At 42.5% G+C, this 18,052-nt stretch overlaps 1 protein-coding gene across 1 annotated transcript in view; it reads right to left on the reverse strand.

The window, feature by feature from the left end:
* Positions 1–7,386: 7,386 nt before the first annotated feature.
* The window catches only part of rnf123 (ring finger protein 123), a 176,115-nt gene continuing 165,449 nt past the window's right edge, over positions 7,387–18,052 (reverse strand). The window contains exons 38-39 of the mRNA XM_072665512.1: positions 15,947–16,032; positions 7,387–12,011 (exon numbers count right to left, since the gene is read on the reverse strand). Coding sequence (XP_072521613.1) covers positions 11,912–12,011; positions 15,947–16,032 — 186 coding nt within the window. The 3' untranslated portion in view covers positions 7,387–11,911. The remainder of the gene's footprint in view (positions 12,012–15,946; positions 16,033–18,052) is intronic.

Below are 18,052 nucleotides of genomic sequence, written 5' to 3' on the forward strand. Positions count from 1 at the left end.
TACTACTGCTACTCATACTACTAATACTCCTGCTGCTGCTCCTACTATGCACACTGCTACTACTACTACTACTCATATTACTACTCCCGCTGCTGCTACTACTAACATATATATATATATATATATATATATATATATATATATATATATATATATGTGTGTGTGTGTGTGTGTGTGTGTGTGTGTGTGTTTATATATAATTAGCACCTCAGGCCTGAGGCATGCTACCAGTTGAACTGTCAGCTAAATCACATTTCTAAGCTTTATGAATTCTCTGAAGCAACTGAATGCGTTCATTAGAGTGTCCATAAACATTTGGACATTTAGTGTATCTGTGCCTTTGAGGCTCAAATATGTAAATGATCCCAGTTCTCTGTATTGAGCCTCACCAAAAAGCAGTCCACTGCTTATAACTTTAGGATGAATAGGCTGGGCTAAATAAGTAGATATCTGCAAATATGCAGATTTTTGCGACATCACAAAATCAATTGATTAAAAATTTGCTTTTTTTGCAGCTTAGCTTCCATATATGGACTGTATAATATGAGGAGGGACAGTCCTGGGTTTTGTACCAAAAAACAGCACATTTGCATACATCTGCATCAATTTAGCCCCACCCATTCTCAAGCTATGATAAGGAGTCTTTAAGCCCAGATTGCTTTTTGAATGAGGCTTAATTCAGGTCAACCCATCAGAACACAGGTCACCTAAATATATCTGTAGAAAAAGGCACAGAAAGAAGAAAGAGCCTGTTTAATTAAAGGGATAAAGAATGACCATATGTGAGGAGCGAAGAATATAACCTCTGGACCCTTCAAACATTGATTTAGCATGCATTAATAACTCATATGGATCAGCTCTCTCAGGATGAGGCTTATGTAGGAGCGTATTCATCAAGACAGAGACGAACAAAGCTAAGCTTGCGTCACACTATTCATCCTCTGTCTCCATCTAGAGGCTTAAGATCTGCTTCCTGCTAAAGTCAATTCCAGCACTGCACTCACCACCTACCAGCCACTAGATGGTGGGCTCACTTCAGGCTTTCCATTACCAGCACAACAGTCCAGTGTTGGTGTAGTACCTTCCAAAACCTCGAGAGGGCAGCATCACTTAACGCCGCAGGTACCATATTGGCCTTTCTTTCAGTCCAGCATTCAAATTAAGACCAAAGCATCCCTTCATGGGAGACAGTTTGGGAATGTTGATCTCTGCCCCATGGAACCTTCAAAGTTCTTGGTTCTTGGTGGATTTCTAGACTCGGGCCTAGTTCAGTTGTGGATCCAACAACAGCTGAATGGATCTGTGAATCTAAATAGATCACTTGTTTGAGTGAAACATGGCTCTGTATACAAGCTCAGCCTTTCTTCTGGATGGTGGTAGTGGGCAGTAAAGCATAATATGGGTAAAATTATTTTTCAGATTAATATTCATTTTATTTGATAATATTTATAGATTATAGATAATAGATTATAGTATTATTAGACATATTAGATATAGATTTTGAGTTTTTGGGGAACACTTGTTAAATAACATAACTAGAACTAAACATTGTGCATTACCTGAAGAAGTAGTTGCTATGGTGTTGCTAGGTGGTTGCTAGGCAGTTGCTATGGTACGTTAGGTGGTTGCTGTGGTGTCATAGCTGTTTACAAGTGTAACTTTAGTCTCCTGCAGAAGAAGAGGCTATAAATACCTGTGGGCTGTTTGACAGGGCTCAGACTATGAGAAGAGTACAACACAGTGCAGTGAGGGTCTCGTTGGATGTGTGGAAAATGGGTCACAAAGCAGAAACAGTTGGCTATAAAGAGGGATTACATTTGGGCATAGCCAAAGACCATAGTGTGAAGCAAGTAGCTGAATCTGCAGGTGTGTAGAAGCATACGGTCATACAGGTCCACCAGCAGTGGCAGAAATCCCAGTTTACAAGAGATTCTCCTCATTTTTGAGCACAAGTGAGCAAAGGCCTCCTGCGTGCCATTTAGAAATTGGTGCTTAAGGACCTGCACTGACTTCTAGAGGCAGTTCTTGCCTGGAACTGAAGCGATTTTATTTGAAAGCCTGTCTGTCAGTTCATCTTTCAGCCACAGTTCTGATGAGAATTTCCTGTAGGCTGGGATTTCTGTCAAAAGTTTTATGCATCTATTTATTTGTTCCACTTCTGTATAACTGTGAAATATTCTGCATATTAATTCTACTTGTTATAAAATCATCTGCAGCCCAATTTCATCATTCTGGACACGTCTAAAGTTTCTACACATTTTAATTATTTAGCTGAAGTCTGCGATGTTGTAGAAGTAGAAGAATCTCTTTAGTCGTCTGTCTTCAGCAAACTGGTTTCATGTTTTTTGAGAGAGTGTTTCCAGACTCTGTACACTCTACTCTCTTCAAGTCTACTGCCCGCATGGAGTCCTGCTCCACTGTAGACGAGCACACAGCTCTCTGGCCTATTGATCAGGCCACAGCTTTACAGAAGATCCCCTGCAGGGCGTGCACAGCAAATTCACTCGAGTGTGTGGACAAACGCCTGTGATATTTGAGCGCTACGAGCAAATTCTTATGATATTTAATTTGTAACACCCACTGATCTAACACTGATAATGATTAAAAAAATCAAAGCTCTATAGATCTCTCACACAATCCCTCTCTGCAGTCCTTCTCCTGACCAGGGCTTTCAGAACCGCAGGCCAATATTTTAAAAAGTTTATTTAAATAACCCAATAAATTTTTCATATTTGATCAAATGTTCATATTTGAGAAAGGAGATGCAGTCAGTACGTCTAACCAAAAATATGGCTATTGGGAGAAGTTGGCATGCAGTAGATCATGCAGCAGGTCTAGAACAGTCCGTCAAGAAAGGACAACACTGGTGAACTGGCAACAGGGTCATGGGCACCCAGTGCTACTTTGATGTGATCCATGGACACCCCACCTGACAACAGGATTTAAAGGATCAACTGCTAATGTCTTAGTGCCCGATACCACAGGACACCTTTGGCGGTCTTTTGGAGTCCATGCCTTGTGGAGCTTTAGAGCTGTTTGGAGGTACAAGCGGACCTACTCAAGATTAGACAGGTGGTTTTATTGTTATGGCTGATTGGAAAACCTTTTGTAAACAGTTCTAGGTAGTATTGACTCACTTGAGTTGAAGAGGCCATCAGCTAGACCATAATGCTTGTCCACGAGCTGGAGAACTGTGTTATCTGGACATCACACCAGCCTGCCTAAGCCTAACCTCGACTCCTCCATTGTGGGATTCCTGCTCGGCCCTGGTTCCCGGTATTTCCCTGCCCGTCCCGGGCTGGTGCGGACGGGTCATGTCGGACTCTGGGGCCTATCGATCCAGGCTACGGAGTTGGCTCTTGTTCGGCTATAAATACCTGCAGCCCCTGCTATCGTTAGCCCGTTTTTTTCCCTTGTTTCTACCTCCTTTTCCCTGAGTCCCTCTCTCCTTTCCCCACTGTGGCTATTTCTGCAGGCGATCCATACGGCCCCCGGCACTCTGCCTGGGGTTCGGTTTCTATGCGGCTGATCAATGGAGCGCTGAGGAGATCAAGGCCACGTTGGGGTTTGACTGCAAACCTGCAGCTCAGAGGTAGCAACACAAACAAGGAGGAAGGGATGGAGGGATGGATACATAGACCTAAAGCATGAGTAGAGATGATAAGAAGGACACAACTGACTGATTTGTTGTGGTTGTAAGTGAACAAGCAGGACCTACACAATTAAAATCAGCTGTTGGGCCTTAGTATGACACTCAGCTGAGGCGTTGCTGGAGATGATGTGCCAGAGAATCGATTAAAAAATGTGGCTATTGGGAGAAGTTGGCATGCAGTAGATCTAAAAACCACAATAGATTAAAAAGGACTACCAGTGGATGCCAACTTCACAGAGTTAAGAAACCAGAGAACCTCCAACTGATCCAGAAAATTAAAAAAAAAAAGTCTTGTCTCCCGTGGATTGTAAGGTTGGTGGGTCGAGCCGAGACAAGCTTAAAGGGCTCTTCGAGGGTACAGATCAGCTTTTGACCACTGCCATCAAGTACGGAGGGGCTGGTCCAGTCTTGGCTTTGTAGGCCCATGGTCAGGGTTTTGAATCTAGAGCAGCTAAAGCAAGCCATGTACAGATCTGATTGGCTGAGTAGCATCACATGTGATATGTGAGTTTCCTGGGCTACCATTCCTGTACCATAAAGTCTAGACTACTTACCCCGGTTCAGATAAACCCAAACAGTTGTTAATCAGTTAAAGATCCAGGTCCAGAAAGGACAGGGTCTGGGTCTGGACCTGGGGTCCGCCTAGTAGTGACCAGTGCTCTGGGACAAAGGAGTGAATATTCAGTAGCAAATGCAGCTTCAACAAACGCTCTCCACTACAAGGAGGAAGTAATTAAGACTTGTGCTCCACGATGGACCTAGGAGGCATGAGCTTCAGGGCATCATCTCGAACCTCTTTCTTGGTTCTCGCTCTTTTATAATCCCTCCACCTTCAAAATCAAAAGGAGCAGGGTGGAGAGGAGAAGGTGCCTGGCTTGAGACCTTAAACGTGTCAGATCTCCATCAATATTCAAAAAGAAAAGACAACATACAAGGCATAAAAATGCAAGGGCTGATTTGTGGCGTTTCAACTCCGGGACGGTGAAAAAGAGGTGCTTTTCATGCAGCTTCCCAGCACTTCTCAGCTGCCTCCCATTGGACCACACATCCCAGACCCCTCCTGCTAAAAGCATGTCGACAGGAGTGAGGACGGCGTTTGAGACACAGCTCTTTACAGCTTCTGACTGCATTCATTTAGCAGGTGTGCCAGGCGAGGCAGACTTCCCCGTCCTCAAAAAACCAGACCTGCCAACCTGCACGCCGCTCATAAGGAATTCAATGTAGATAACATGTAATGACAACAACCAAGGAATCTTATACCTTAACTCTTAATGCTGGGTGGGGGGGCTGATACCCCTCTAGCCTATGCATGGTACTGAGAATGGTGCCAATAGGTTCATGTTTATCTGCTCCAGAGAGTCCTACTCTATTGGCAGTACTTCTCTACAGGGATGTGTGCATGTTTGAGCACATGGGAGCAACTTGAAGTAGCTGAATGCATTCCTTAGAAGGGGCGTCCACAAACATTTGGACATATAGTGTACCAAGGAAATTTGGAAGTACCATTAGTAATGTGTCAACTATGATCAGTGGTAGTGATGGGAACCAGGGTTCACAAGGCAAATTAAGCTATATATATATATATATATATTTGGATACTTTAAGACCACATATTTATGACCATTTTGTAAGGCGGTCTGCAGAATCTGCTTAGAATTAAATTTGATTGAAATTAATGAATATTCATGGGATCCTTCCATTTAAAAAATGATCGATGTAACGCAGGCCCTGTCCCAATTCTCACCCTGAGCCTTAAACCCCTGCTGAAAGTTACTGACTGGCGGGTGAAAGGGATATGAGCGTTCAAGGCGTCTGAGAGTTTAGAGAAAAATGGGCCACTATTTTTCTCAATTTTTTGATTGGTTTATGCAAGGAATGTCACAGGATACCAGTGGAACATGGGTAACGGCCTTCACAAAGTAGGTGATGCAGACTTTCAAGGGCGCATCAAGCACTCATTAGGGCACTGTTGGTGATGGTGAAACTGAATTGATAAAGAAATGGAACAAATATATATAAATAATAATTATATATATTTGGATACTTTAAGAACACATATTTATGACCATTTTGTGTTGAGCAGTTTTTCAAAGCCTTAAATGTCTCGAATATCAGGTTCTCACCTCCACCACAACCAGCACTACTGCTGTCACTGTTTCTCTAGAATGGCGCATTTCACACCCCACGACTCTGAATGACTGTTTACATATTAATGACTGAATTATGCAGATATGTAAACAGTCATTCAGAGGGCGTTGATGTGAAATGTACTTTCTGGAGAACTGTTTATGGTGGTGGTGGTTAAAAAAAAAAAAAAAAAACAGATGTCCAAAGTGTTTAATGCCTCTAAAATCTACAGAACGGTAATGAATAGAGGTCTTCCTGAGCTCCGAACATGCTTATAAGCCTAGTGATAGGTTTATGACTTTTAGCCTACAGGTCACTCAGGCTGGCCAACAGCACAGTGCTACATGGGTTAAGGCTATTATATGCTAACTGTTTTCCGCAATAGCTAATGCTAATGCTTCAGCCTTGGGGCCTTCAAGGCTTTGGTATGCAGACCGACGATGCTTCATCATGGCAAAACTGGGGCCCTGTCCCATTACTCACACTTGCGGCCCTTGTTTACACATGCCTGCTAAGTGTGCAAGGCTGTAGGATGTTCCATTTCTTTAAATTTCACCATCACCAACAGCACCCTAATGAGTGCTTGATGCACCCTTGTAAGTCTGCATCAGATCCTACTTTTGTGAAGGCCATTACCCATGTTCCACTGGGATCCAGTGAAAGTCCTCGCATAAACCCACTTTTCTCTAAACTCTCAGACGGCTTAAATGCTCATATCCCTTTCACCCGCCAGTCAGTAACTTTCAGCAGGGGCTTAAGGCTTAGGGTGAGAATTGGGACAGGGCCTGGGTTAGATCGCTCTTTTTTTTTAATGGAAGAATCGCCTGAATATTCGTTCATTCTAACCAAATTTAATTCTATGTGGATTCTGCAGACCACCTGACCACACAGCGCTGTAGCCTAAAGACGTTCATTAGGCAAAATTGTCCAACTGTTCATCCAATAATAGCATGTCCCAGTAGAAGATCACCACATCAGTCTGTAACTATGAGAAATATCGGCTCACTGGGCAGAGCACTGGGTTGTTGATCACAAGGTTGTAGGTTCAATCCCCAGCTCTGCTAAACTGCTCTGTTGCTGTTTGCTGTACTGTACAACTGTATAATTATAATGACAGTAAAGGCACCTTCTCATAGCAAGTGGCCTGTCCAAATATCTGTGGACACTCCTTCTAATATATGCATTTAGCTAGTTTATGTTGAGCTCTAAAATGATGGTTCGTGCTCCATCCAATACTTCCGGGATGAGTTGAAAAACACTCTTGTTGCTGAATGCAATCAAATCCTCACAACAACGCTCCTCCAAAATGTGGTAGAAAGCCTTCATCCCTGGGCAGAAGAGACAGTAGAGTAGTTACTCCCACAAAAGCAGGATCAGCTCTTTTAACTGCCTCTTTTTCCGGCAGAAACCAGCACATGAATGAGCAGGTGTCCAAATACTTATGTCTGTGTAGTGTATGATATGATGATGATGTAATAGCATGCTGTGGTTCATTTATCCTCAAGCTAGCTAGGTGAAAACTAAGGCAGGGTAGTGTTTTTTTTCTCCTGGCGTTTCCTCCTTTCAAACGCCAGTCACGTTTGTCTGGAAGCGACCACAGTAGCCCATTCCTTTGGATAAATAATTTAATGCTGTTACACCATCAATATATATGTGCACTCTCACTCACAAAGGAGAAATAAAAACAGACAACGTCCATCCGTCCCCTTTCTAAACCACAAAATAAAAAAAGAAGAAAAAACAAACCAAAACACAACCAACAGTCCATTAAATATTGCTTATACAACCTAAAACTCCCTTGGCTGACTGAAGCTGAAGCCTGAGAGTGGGAACCCTTTTTACTGTAAAATGAAATTCCTAATACACACACACTGCACACGCGCGCCCCCTCGCACACTTTTTAACTAAGAGCTGTAGATATACCTGGGGTTCCCAAATTCATACCATGCACCCCCAATTGGAAAAGGTTACTATAATCTTACGGTGAGAAATACTTCAACAGTCCGAACGTGAAGAGAACAGCAGTTGTGGAAACACACCTCAGTGGAAAAGTGAAAAGTGTAGAAATGTATGAATCGCTTTCGAGAAATTAAACGTCCGATGAGTTTGGAAAGCGAGTGGCCGTCGCCTGCACTGCGCTCCAAATCCATAAGACAGGAACAGTCCTTGTTGTAGAATCTTAAACGGACGGGACACGCAAGACGTAGACGACGACGGCGGCGGCGACAACGAAGATTTTTGGGAAGCGGCACTGAGCCAAATGGTTCCCTCTCTGTTATTTTATCAACAGTGCTGACAGAATTTGGACGGACATATAACCAGCTAAAATAACCACATGCTCTTCTGCGCTTTCACCTCCACCACCTGCTAGCAGGGGACGCCGCCTTCCTCCAGTCTTCATGTGTGGCGGGACTGAAGGACGATAAGCTGGCTATACGTTTACAGTCAGTGCAGCGCCCGATTCGTCCTTAAAGGGACCTGTGGCAGAGCGACGGATGGGACGATGTGCTCGGCCTGATAGCTGCAGCTGGAGGCATCGTCAAATCCTGGTGTGTCGAATGCATATGGTCGCAGTCGTGCAAAAACCTTGTATACCGACCTTACTACTGCAACTTTCAAAAAAAGTCACTTTGGGGCATTTCAATTGGTCCATCCGTCAGGACATTTGGACACCATGTAAAGAAGGTCCAGATTCAGGGTTCAAATTCTGTCAGTCAAAAATGAAGATACAAGGTCTTTGCAGGACACCAGCGATATGCATATGTGCTTAGTTGCTGGTTTATTAGCAGACCTAGCTCGTACCTACAATCATTGGCCATTATATCAGAAACACCTACCATATATTTTTACCCTTACAGAACAAAAGGCTTATATGGTCTTAAGGGGACTTTATAACATTTACTCGTCACCTTGAGGACGTTTTGACCAGAGGAGGATGTCTTAAAGGCGTGAAGGTACTTCCCAAGGTTTCTTCTTCCAGCTTTGAGAGAGTTTTTCCTGCCACTGTCGCTTTTAGCTTGATTGGCTGTTTTGAGAGTGTAGAAGCACTGCTAGTGTGGCATACGCTTACTGGACATCTACCTTGGGAGAGTATCTTCTGGGAACACCCAATACTTTACATATCAGGAAAATCTGGTCAGCGATGGTCCTACAATGGTCGATTTCCATTGATGAATGTGTTAGAGGAAGCCTGATTGACTGTTCAGCAATGAATGGGCTACAGTCAATAGCTGTAAATTCAGAAAGTGGACAGGTGTTTCCGATAAACTTGGTAGGTGTAATAAACATGCAACTAAGCATGTGTGTGTGTGTGTGTGTGTACACACACAGTGTATACAACTACATCTAAGCTGTGGTATAGGCACTCCTAACATAGAAGGATGGGCTGACGTCAATGAGGAGAACTCCAAGTAGACCTGGACTGACATCCCACCTCCTCAGAGGGCAAAGAGGTGAAAAAGCTGGTACCTGGATAAAGCCTGATGTTTTAACTTGAGTACAAGACTGGCCGACGGAGAGGTGCATCAACACAAGATCAGATCATTAAAGCTGGCGGAACTTTGGAAGGACAAGGTGAACACTGTTGAACTTGGTCAGTCGTCCTGGATTGTTTTTTTTTTTTTAAGATGACAAACTGTAAAACTGCTGTCCCAGTCCGAATGAAGCGTCTGTAAAATAATTATTCATATTATTAGAATTATTATTACATTTAAAGCAGTGAAACCTGAACCTGCTCTTCTGGCATCCAGTGCAGATCTGATTAAAGGAATACTTCAGTGCGTTTCCATCTAATCTCCATCTGTCACATCCGCAGCGTCCGGTCGTTCATCACAGAAAGTAACTCTCTCCCAGTTCTTCCCCAGAGACTTACAACAGACGTCTTTGGGCAGTTGCTGAATTCTGGGGGTAAATGTGTGTGTTTGCATTAAAATCAAAGCCAGTAGTAAATTAGGGTGGAAATCTATATAATCTGTTCTGTCAGAGATGAGACCAGCTGGGAGAATTTGTGGTAAAATTTTTTTATTTATTATTTATTTTGAGGCTCATTTAGTAGATTTGGTTCATTTGGGTTTTGCTTGCTTTGCTTTTTAATCGGACTTTGCATGTCGCTAAACTCGCAATGACAGTGGGCTTGTTTTTTTCACCACTCTGTGAGCTCTCGTATGTTTTGGTGCCTGGATTCAAGTTGTTTCTGCAAATTGCAGCGATTCATTAACTTGGTGTAAACGGATAGCTCTGAATTTGAATGGTACTCTGTGTGTGTGTGTAAGTGTAAGTGTGTATGTGTAAGTGTGTAATGTGTATGTAATTCCTCCATGATGGACAAATGATATCTGACCATTTTTATTTTTTTAGTTTTTAGTAAGAGAAATTGATTTGCTACAGTAATTAGTTAGTTTTTTTGCATTTAAAATAAATACATTGGACAGTTTTGTGAGCTGTAAGAGTTTTTGGGGCCGGAGGTCTGGAGTTTAGGGCCACAAATTTAGGAATCACAAATTCAGATATTTTTTCTACTGATTTCTAATTTCTATGATATTTCATCATTTTTTATACTTTATACTTATTTCTTTCACACTGGGTTTAATGTTATCCTAGGTTAGTTGTCATTATGATTGAACTGAACCTTCATCAGGATTGCTACTTAATTTAGTTGGACAAGTTTTTCATGTAAACGTGTTAACTCTTAGAATATCTACAAACCTCTGCAGATAACTGTACAAGCAAATGTCAGCATTATTGTGTGTGGTAGTTCACACTGGAGCATTCCCTTGAATCTGACTAAGAGCTTTATAGAGCATTAATAAAGAAATGTTAATAACAGTATGACTAAGCATCCCATAACACTTCAGAATGCAGCTGCGCTTCAAAATCCTCCATGCTGGACAAATGATAACATGTTTTTGTGGCTATAGAGAGAATTTTATCTGCTACTGTACTTTTAAATAACTGGTTAAATGATTCTGTGGGCTGTTGTGTATCCTGTGGGCCACATGTTACAAAAGTTAGGGAACCCCTACTCTAGAGGGGACAACATTATTGTCTGTGATAGTTTACACTCCGAAGTACAGATGGTGCAAATACAGATCAGGTTAGAAAACACTGGAGCATTCCCATGACCTCTGCACTGTAGGATGCTTTACAGAGCATTAATAAAGCTGTAATGAAGTGTTAATAACAATGTGAATAAGTATTCCACAAAACAGCTGAAGGTAGCTGCACTTCAAAGCACTTTTTTTGTGTTTTTTTAGTTTAGTTGTTAATAACCAGCTAAAATCTTTTTCGCATTATCTATTTATTCCTAACTAACCTCCTCTGTAGGAACTACTAGATATTGCCACTTCAAATATGGCTGTCAGTTTCTGAATATAAAAAAAAATGTTATCAAGTACAGATAGTGAGTGTTGAAAGTAATGGGCTTTTCAAGACATACTGGCCAGAGCTTTGGGCACCTGCATTCCTGATTAATATCTATGGCCCATGGCTGCAGGCGTAGTGCAGCGTGGTAGCCAATGGTGACCAGCGTCCAGGGAGATGCAATGGAAATTAAAAGAGGAAAAAAAAAAAGATTAAAGTCCATCTGACTGGCCTGTGAGAATGGACAGTGGCATGTGTCTCAGGCTGGCTGGCCCCTTCCTCCCCTCCTCTTCAAGATGGTGAAGCCCCAGACCTTCTGCCACCTGGCAGAAGCCAGCTGAAGCGCTGCCACACTTCCTGCCACACTCAACCATCGATCTACAAAGGCTTTGAAGGACCTGCCCTGCCCGGCCTGGCCCGGCCTGTCTGGAAGCCGCAGTCCATAAAAAACCTTAAGCATACGCTGATGGGCCGTGTGTAAAAGAGGTGCCTTTACTTTTACACAGGGGTCTGAACTGAAGATGATACCATGGTTACCAGCAGGTGCGTCTGATGGTTGATGGGGTTAAGTGTTGAGAACCAGCATGAGTGTGTGAGTGGCTGAGAGGAGAGAGGAGTGCACACACAGGACGTGAAGTCTTTGGAGATGTGAGTGACGTGTTGGTTTTCAGTTCAGAAAGGCTGTGTGTGTGAGTGAGTGGTGTGTGTGTGTGAGTGGTGTGTGTGTGTGTGCGCGTGTGAGAGAGTGTATTTGCGCATCTGATGAAGGGCATGCTAAGAGCCAGCAGGCTTGCTGTAATCTTCCACTCCAGTGATAGTGGCCTTGCAGAAGAAGCAGTCCTTGTTATTCATCAAATGTTGATTGATGCAGGCTCTGAAACGAGATACCAGGAGGGCGAGAGAGCAAGAGGGGGAGAGAGAGAGAGAGAGAGAGAGAGAGAGAACACAAGTAGCTCGTCAAGGAAATCCAGTCGTTCAGAGTTTGCTGAGTCATGCGCAGGCTGCCTTCTTACGACGCAAGCCCCGCTGAGAATGACAAAGTACAGTGAGTCCAAGAAGTATTTGATCCCTTGCTGATTTTCTTTGTTTGCCCACTAATAAAGACACTATCCTTCTGCACTTTTAATGGTAGATATATTCTAACATGGAGAGACAGAATATCAAGACAAAAATCCAGAATATAATTTTAAAGAATATATTTTAATTAATTTGTATTTCAATGAGGAAAATAAGTATTTGATCCCTCTTGCCAAACACACTCAATACTTAGTGGCAAAGCCTTTGTTTGCAAGCACAGCGGTGAGACGTTTGTTGTAGTTAACCACAAGTTTAGCACACACACCAGGGGGAATTTTGGCCCACTCTTCTTTGCAGATCCTCTCTAAATCATGAAGGTTGGTGGGCTGTCGCTTGGCAACTCTGACCTTCAGCTCCCTCCATAGATTTTCGATCGGATTGAGGTCTGGCGACTGGCTGGGCCACTCCATGACCTTAATGTGATTTTTCTTGAGCCAATCCTTTGTTGCCTTTGCTGTATGTTTAGGGTCGTTATCATGTTGGAAGACCCAACCACGGCCCATTTTCAGATCCCTGGCAGAGGGGAGGAGGTTGTCCCTCAGGATTGTGCGGTACATGGCTCCATCCATCTTCCCAGTGATGCGGTGAAGTAGCCCTGTACCCTTGGCAGAGAAACACCCCCAAAACATTATGCTTCCACCTCCATGCTTGACGGTGGGCACAGTGTTCTTGGGGTCATAGGCAGCATTTTTCTTCCTCCACACATGGCGGGTGGAGTTGAGGCCAAAAAGTTCAATTTTGGTCTCGTCTGACCACAAAACCTTCTCCCAATAACTTGGTTCATCTTTCAAATGATCATTGGCATACTTGAGGCGCGCCTCCACATGTGCTCTCTTCAGCAGGGGTACCTTTCGGGCACTGCAGGATGTGAATCCATTGTTGCGCAAAGTGTTGCCAATTGTTTCCTTGCAAACTGTGGTCCCAGCTGCCTTCAGGTCATTTGCTAACTCCTGCCGAGTGGTTGCAGGACGATTTCTGACTGTTCTCAGCATCATTGCCACCCCACGAGGCGAAATCTTCTTTGGAGCACCGGGCCGAGGTCTGTTGATTGTCATGTTATACTCTTTAAACTTTCTGATAATTGCACCAATAGTTGTTACTTTCACATCCAACACCTTACTAATCTTTTTGTAGCCCATTCCAGCTTTGTGAAGGTCAACAATTCTGACTCTGAGGTCCTGTGACAGCTCTTTGGTTTTACCCATGTTGGAGACTTGAAATCTGTGTGATCTGTCTGATTCTGTGGACAGGTGTTTTTCACACAAGTGATTAGTGAGAACAGGTGGCTTCAGGTCAGGTAACAAGTTGATTGGGAGTGTCTAACTGGTCTGTAAAAGCCAGAACTGCTAATGAATACTAAGGGATCAAATACTTATTTCACTCCATGAAATACAAATCAATTAATATATATTCCTTAGATTTATTTTCTGGATTTTCTTTTTAATATTCTGTCTCTCCATGTAAGAATACATCTACCATTAAAAGTATAGAATGATCATGTCTTTATTAGTGGGCCAACGAAGAAAATCAGCAAGGGATCAAATACTTCTTGGACTCACTGTATACCATAGCTACCACCACACAAATCTAATCAAGTGTCACCTGAATTAACGACAGGCCCGAGCGGTGTAATCTGCTTTGATAGTTTTGCTGACCGTATGATTAAAAAATGAGACATCACAGCAGGCGCGAGCGTCACCTCAGGTGCCTCTACTGAACATATGGTGCAGCTGAAATGCTGGATCAGTCGATTAGAAACCTGTCACCTCACTGACATGTTTTTAAACCCTAATTATACCAAATTCCATTGCAATTCTTCTTTAAAGAGTTTTTAAACATCTCAAAGTCCTGTCTTCACTCTAAGCTATTAAAAAAAAGAATTTTACCAATTCTACAGAAACTTACAAAATCAGAATTGCCCACAGTGGTGGTGATGGGAATGAGACATCTGAAGAGTTTAACGCCTCTTAACAGCTAAAATCACAAAGTCGTTACATGGAACTGGCAGCAATTATCTGCCAGATGTTGAAAGCCTGAAAGACTGTTAGGCAAAACAGTTGCCAGGAAAGCTTATTTTCTCTGATTTTACCACCACTTTACTGCTTTACTCTTCAACCTTACATAGAACACTCCTGACAGGTGTAGGATCACAGGTGGTGTTGGAGAGTGTATAAAAGAGCTAGGTATCTGCTGTACGTAGTTTTAGAGACAGCTGGGTCCATTCATCACCACTGTAAAGCAATCAGAGTTGGAAATGGGAAGCCATTTCACATCAAACCCCACTCTGAATGACCGTTAAATTCCTAATGAGAATATGCAGAGGTACACAACTGGACTTTAAGGTCAAAGGAGTGCAGCAGCCTTTTTTTTTTCCAGAGAGTGCAGATTTACTGGAGGTTTCTGGGTTGGATTTCTTTGGAGAACGTTTCAGGAGAGTCACACAATTCATTTCCTATGCGGATGTTTCCATAAAGGTGGAATCATTTACATTTACATTTAGGGCATTTAGCAGACGCTCTTATCCAGAGCGACTTACCAAAGTGCTTCACTGTTTACCCAAGAAGAACCTCAGCTAGTTTAAATAGACTAAAACACAAGTCGATAAGGAGACAGTAGTCCTCTACTCTTCACTCAAGTCCTCTCGGAAGAGTCGGGTCTTCAGAATCAGGTATAACTGAGAAGGTTCTACAGTTTGATGAGCTTCTATATTCTTGATCATATATATATAGGTCATATATAACTGAGTATACCCAGGCCTCACTGCATGACGTACGTCTTGCGCTACTTTCATAAGAAGAACCCTTTTGAAACGTAGTAGTAAGAACACTACTAACCTACACTGTTAAAAGTATAAGTTCCTTGAGGAACTTCTGGAACTTCTGAAATAAATTTTATTTACATCACATCTACAGTGAATATTTAAAAAATCTGTGCATAAAAACACTGCGATACACCTAACCCCACCGTGCGGAGGCTGTACCTCACACCATCTGTGTACTTCTACTGATTTTGTACTACTGATTTTTATTTTACTACGTTTACTTCTGATATTCTAATTTCACAACTTTTTCACTTCTACAGATTTTCTGTAGCTACTTATATGAGTATTCCACTGATTTTCTACTCATACTTCTACAGATTTTTAATTCTACTTAGAGCTGGGCACCTGACATTTCATGTTCACGTGCTGCACCTGGGACTGGGAGCATTTCAGGAGCTCCCTGACTGCTACTCACTACTGTGAATTAATTTCATAAGAAGAACCCTTTTGAAACGTAGTAGTAAGAACACTACTAACCTACACTGTTAAAAGTATAAGTTCCTTGAGGAACTTCTGGAGGTTCTTCAGTTTGAAACTGGAGGAACATCTCAAGGAAAGTTTTTTTATAAGATGAAAAGGTTCCTAGAAGGTTCCTTTAAAGAGGTCTCTCCACAGTTTGGAATTGAAGAGCCTCTAAAGCTAATGCTACATTAAAGCAAGGGTAATGCGCTGCACCATGCACACACCATCACAACATCATGAAGCTAAATGATGCCCATGGCTGCTTTCCATACAAGCTATGGTATATCCATTTCAAGTGTGCAAAGCTACAGCAAAGGAGGCATTCAGCCACTTGGTGTTAATCTGCTAAACGGGAGCCGCTGAGTCTGGATCGATCAGAGGGACGGAGATGCATGCGTGAAAGACTGGACGCGTTGACGTGAAGATGGCAGCAGGCAATAATAACTCACTTGCAGGACTTGTGGGAGCAGGGCTTGAAGATGGCTGATATGGAGTGTGCATAGCAGATGGGACACAGGTCGTCTTCACTGGTAGGCTGCGGAGGAAGGAACAAGACAGGAATGAGTGAAAACAGTACATCTGAAAGCAGAAGGGGGGGGGGTATTGAATATTAATGTATGTTAAAGTAGGAGGGCAACCTATTGTTCTAATTATAATAAGAATATCTACGTATCTCTGCTACATGCTATAAAAATGTAAAGCTTGTTTCCAGCACCTACTGTTTATGAACAGTTTAGCCGAGAGAGCGTAAAAGTCTAGCACATTTACTTTTCAGAAAAAAAATAATAAAGAAATATTAATAATTAATAAATAATTAATAAAGCTGAAATAAATTTTATTTACATCACATCTACAGTGAATATTTAAAAAATCTGTGCATAAAAACACTGCAACACACCTAACCCCACCGTGCGGAGGCTGTACCTCACACCATCTGTGTACTTCTACTGATTTTGTACTACTGATTTTTTTTTTACTACGTTTACTTCTGATATTCTAATTTCACAACTTTTTCACTTCTACAGATTTTCTGTAGCTACTTATATGAGTATTCCACTGATTTTCTACTCATACTTCTACAGATTTTTTAATTCTATTTAGAGCTGGGCACCTGACATTTCATGTTCACGTGCTGCACCTGGGACTGGGAGCATTTCAGGAGCTCCCTGACTGCTACTCACTACTGTGAATTATTTCTCCACGTGTCGTTGGCGTGTTCCTGTTGGCTAGTGTTCTGATCTGGTTCAAGAGATATCCTAGTCTTCTTCTAGAGGCAAGTGCATTGCATCGCTTCCAGCTCATGCTCCTTGACGACTTCAGCTCACGAGCCAGTCACGGCGTACTCAGGTTAGGCTTGCATTGTTATCTAGTTAGTCTACCTCTTTTGTTTACTCAGAGCGAGGCTCTAGTTCTCAGTTCTAGTTTCCCCTGCATCCCGAGCGAGGCCTGTGGTTTCATTTGCCCCCTTCCCTCGTGTAGATTCTTAGCTCATTCCGGCTCATCCCCAGTCACTCCCGGCTCCTCCCAGTCCCAGGTTTGTTGTGTTCGCCACTTTGTCACCTTCTGTTTGTGTTCTAGTTTTGACCATTAGTTTCCATCTCATCCCATCTTGTCTGGCCGCACACGCCGCACACAGTCCGTTTGATTAGACTGGTCTAACTTGACCAACAGATGTTGAATAAATATCACTGTATCCAGTACAGTGAATACAGAATCTGTCGCTACAGATACATTTAGTCTCTGGTTACATGTATCATGATAAATATCGTGAAAATGTCTTTAAATATCGTGATATAGTATTTTTTACCATATCGCCCAGTCCTACTTCTACTGATTTTTGGATGTACTTCTACGGATCGTCTAGTGCTTCTGTTGGTAACAGTAATAAAAGAAATAATAAATTGTATTAGAAGGAAGGTAGAAATGTAATGAAAAACTAAACCAATGAGATGTTAGAAGTTTAGAAGAGGAAGAAGCCACTGTTTTTTGTACACAAGGGATTGAAGAGATAATGTGTTGGAACACGAGGTACATCCTTCGGTTTATCCTAAAAGATAAAACTGGCCTAGCCTCCAAAAATATGACCACAAGTTACGCATCACACTCAAAAAACGCCAACACTGCTAATAATGTAAGCTACTAGGGGCCACTTAGCATTATGCAAATGCAATTATGCTAATTGTTCCCCTCTGGGCTTAATTCGCTGTTAAGCACATTAGCATTTTTGGGCAATGTGTTGCTTTAAGCCATGTGTTAATGCGCAGTGTGCAGAATGCAGAATCTATTCTAACACGCCGTGACGTAAACCGCACAAGGTGACCTTCAGTGGATCTCCACTGCGTCATGCTAGCATGCTGCAAGGACCCTGACCCCACGCCATTAGAGGAATGGCCTGAAGTGGTCACAGCCCTTTCATTTTAATCAAGGCCCACTAAGCTCGAAGCGTCCCATTAACATCGGAACCTCTCCAGATCAAACACTATCATTATGTATACATTAACAGCTGAGCTGACAGGGTGAGGTCATTTTTCCACTTGGCTTTCAATTTAAAGAAC

This window comes from Salminus brasiliensis, chromosome 21 (genome assembly GCF_030463535.1).
Source record: "Salminus brasiliensis chromosome 21, fSalBra1.hap2, whole genome shotgun sequence".
Taxonomy (NCBI): Eukaryota; Metazoa; Chordata; class Actinopteri; order Characiformes; family Bryconidae; genus Salminus; species Salminus brasiliensis.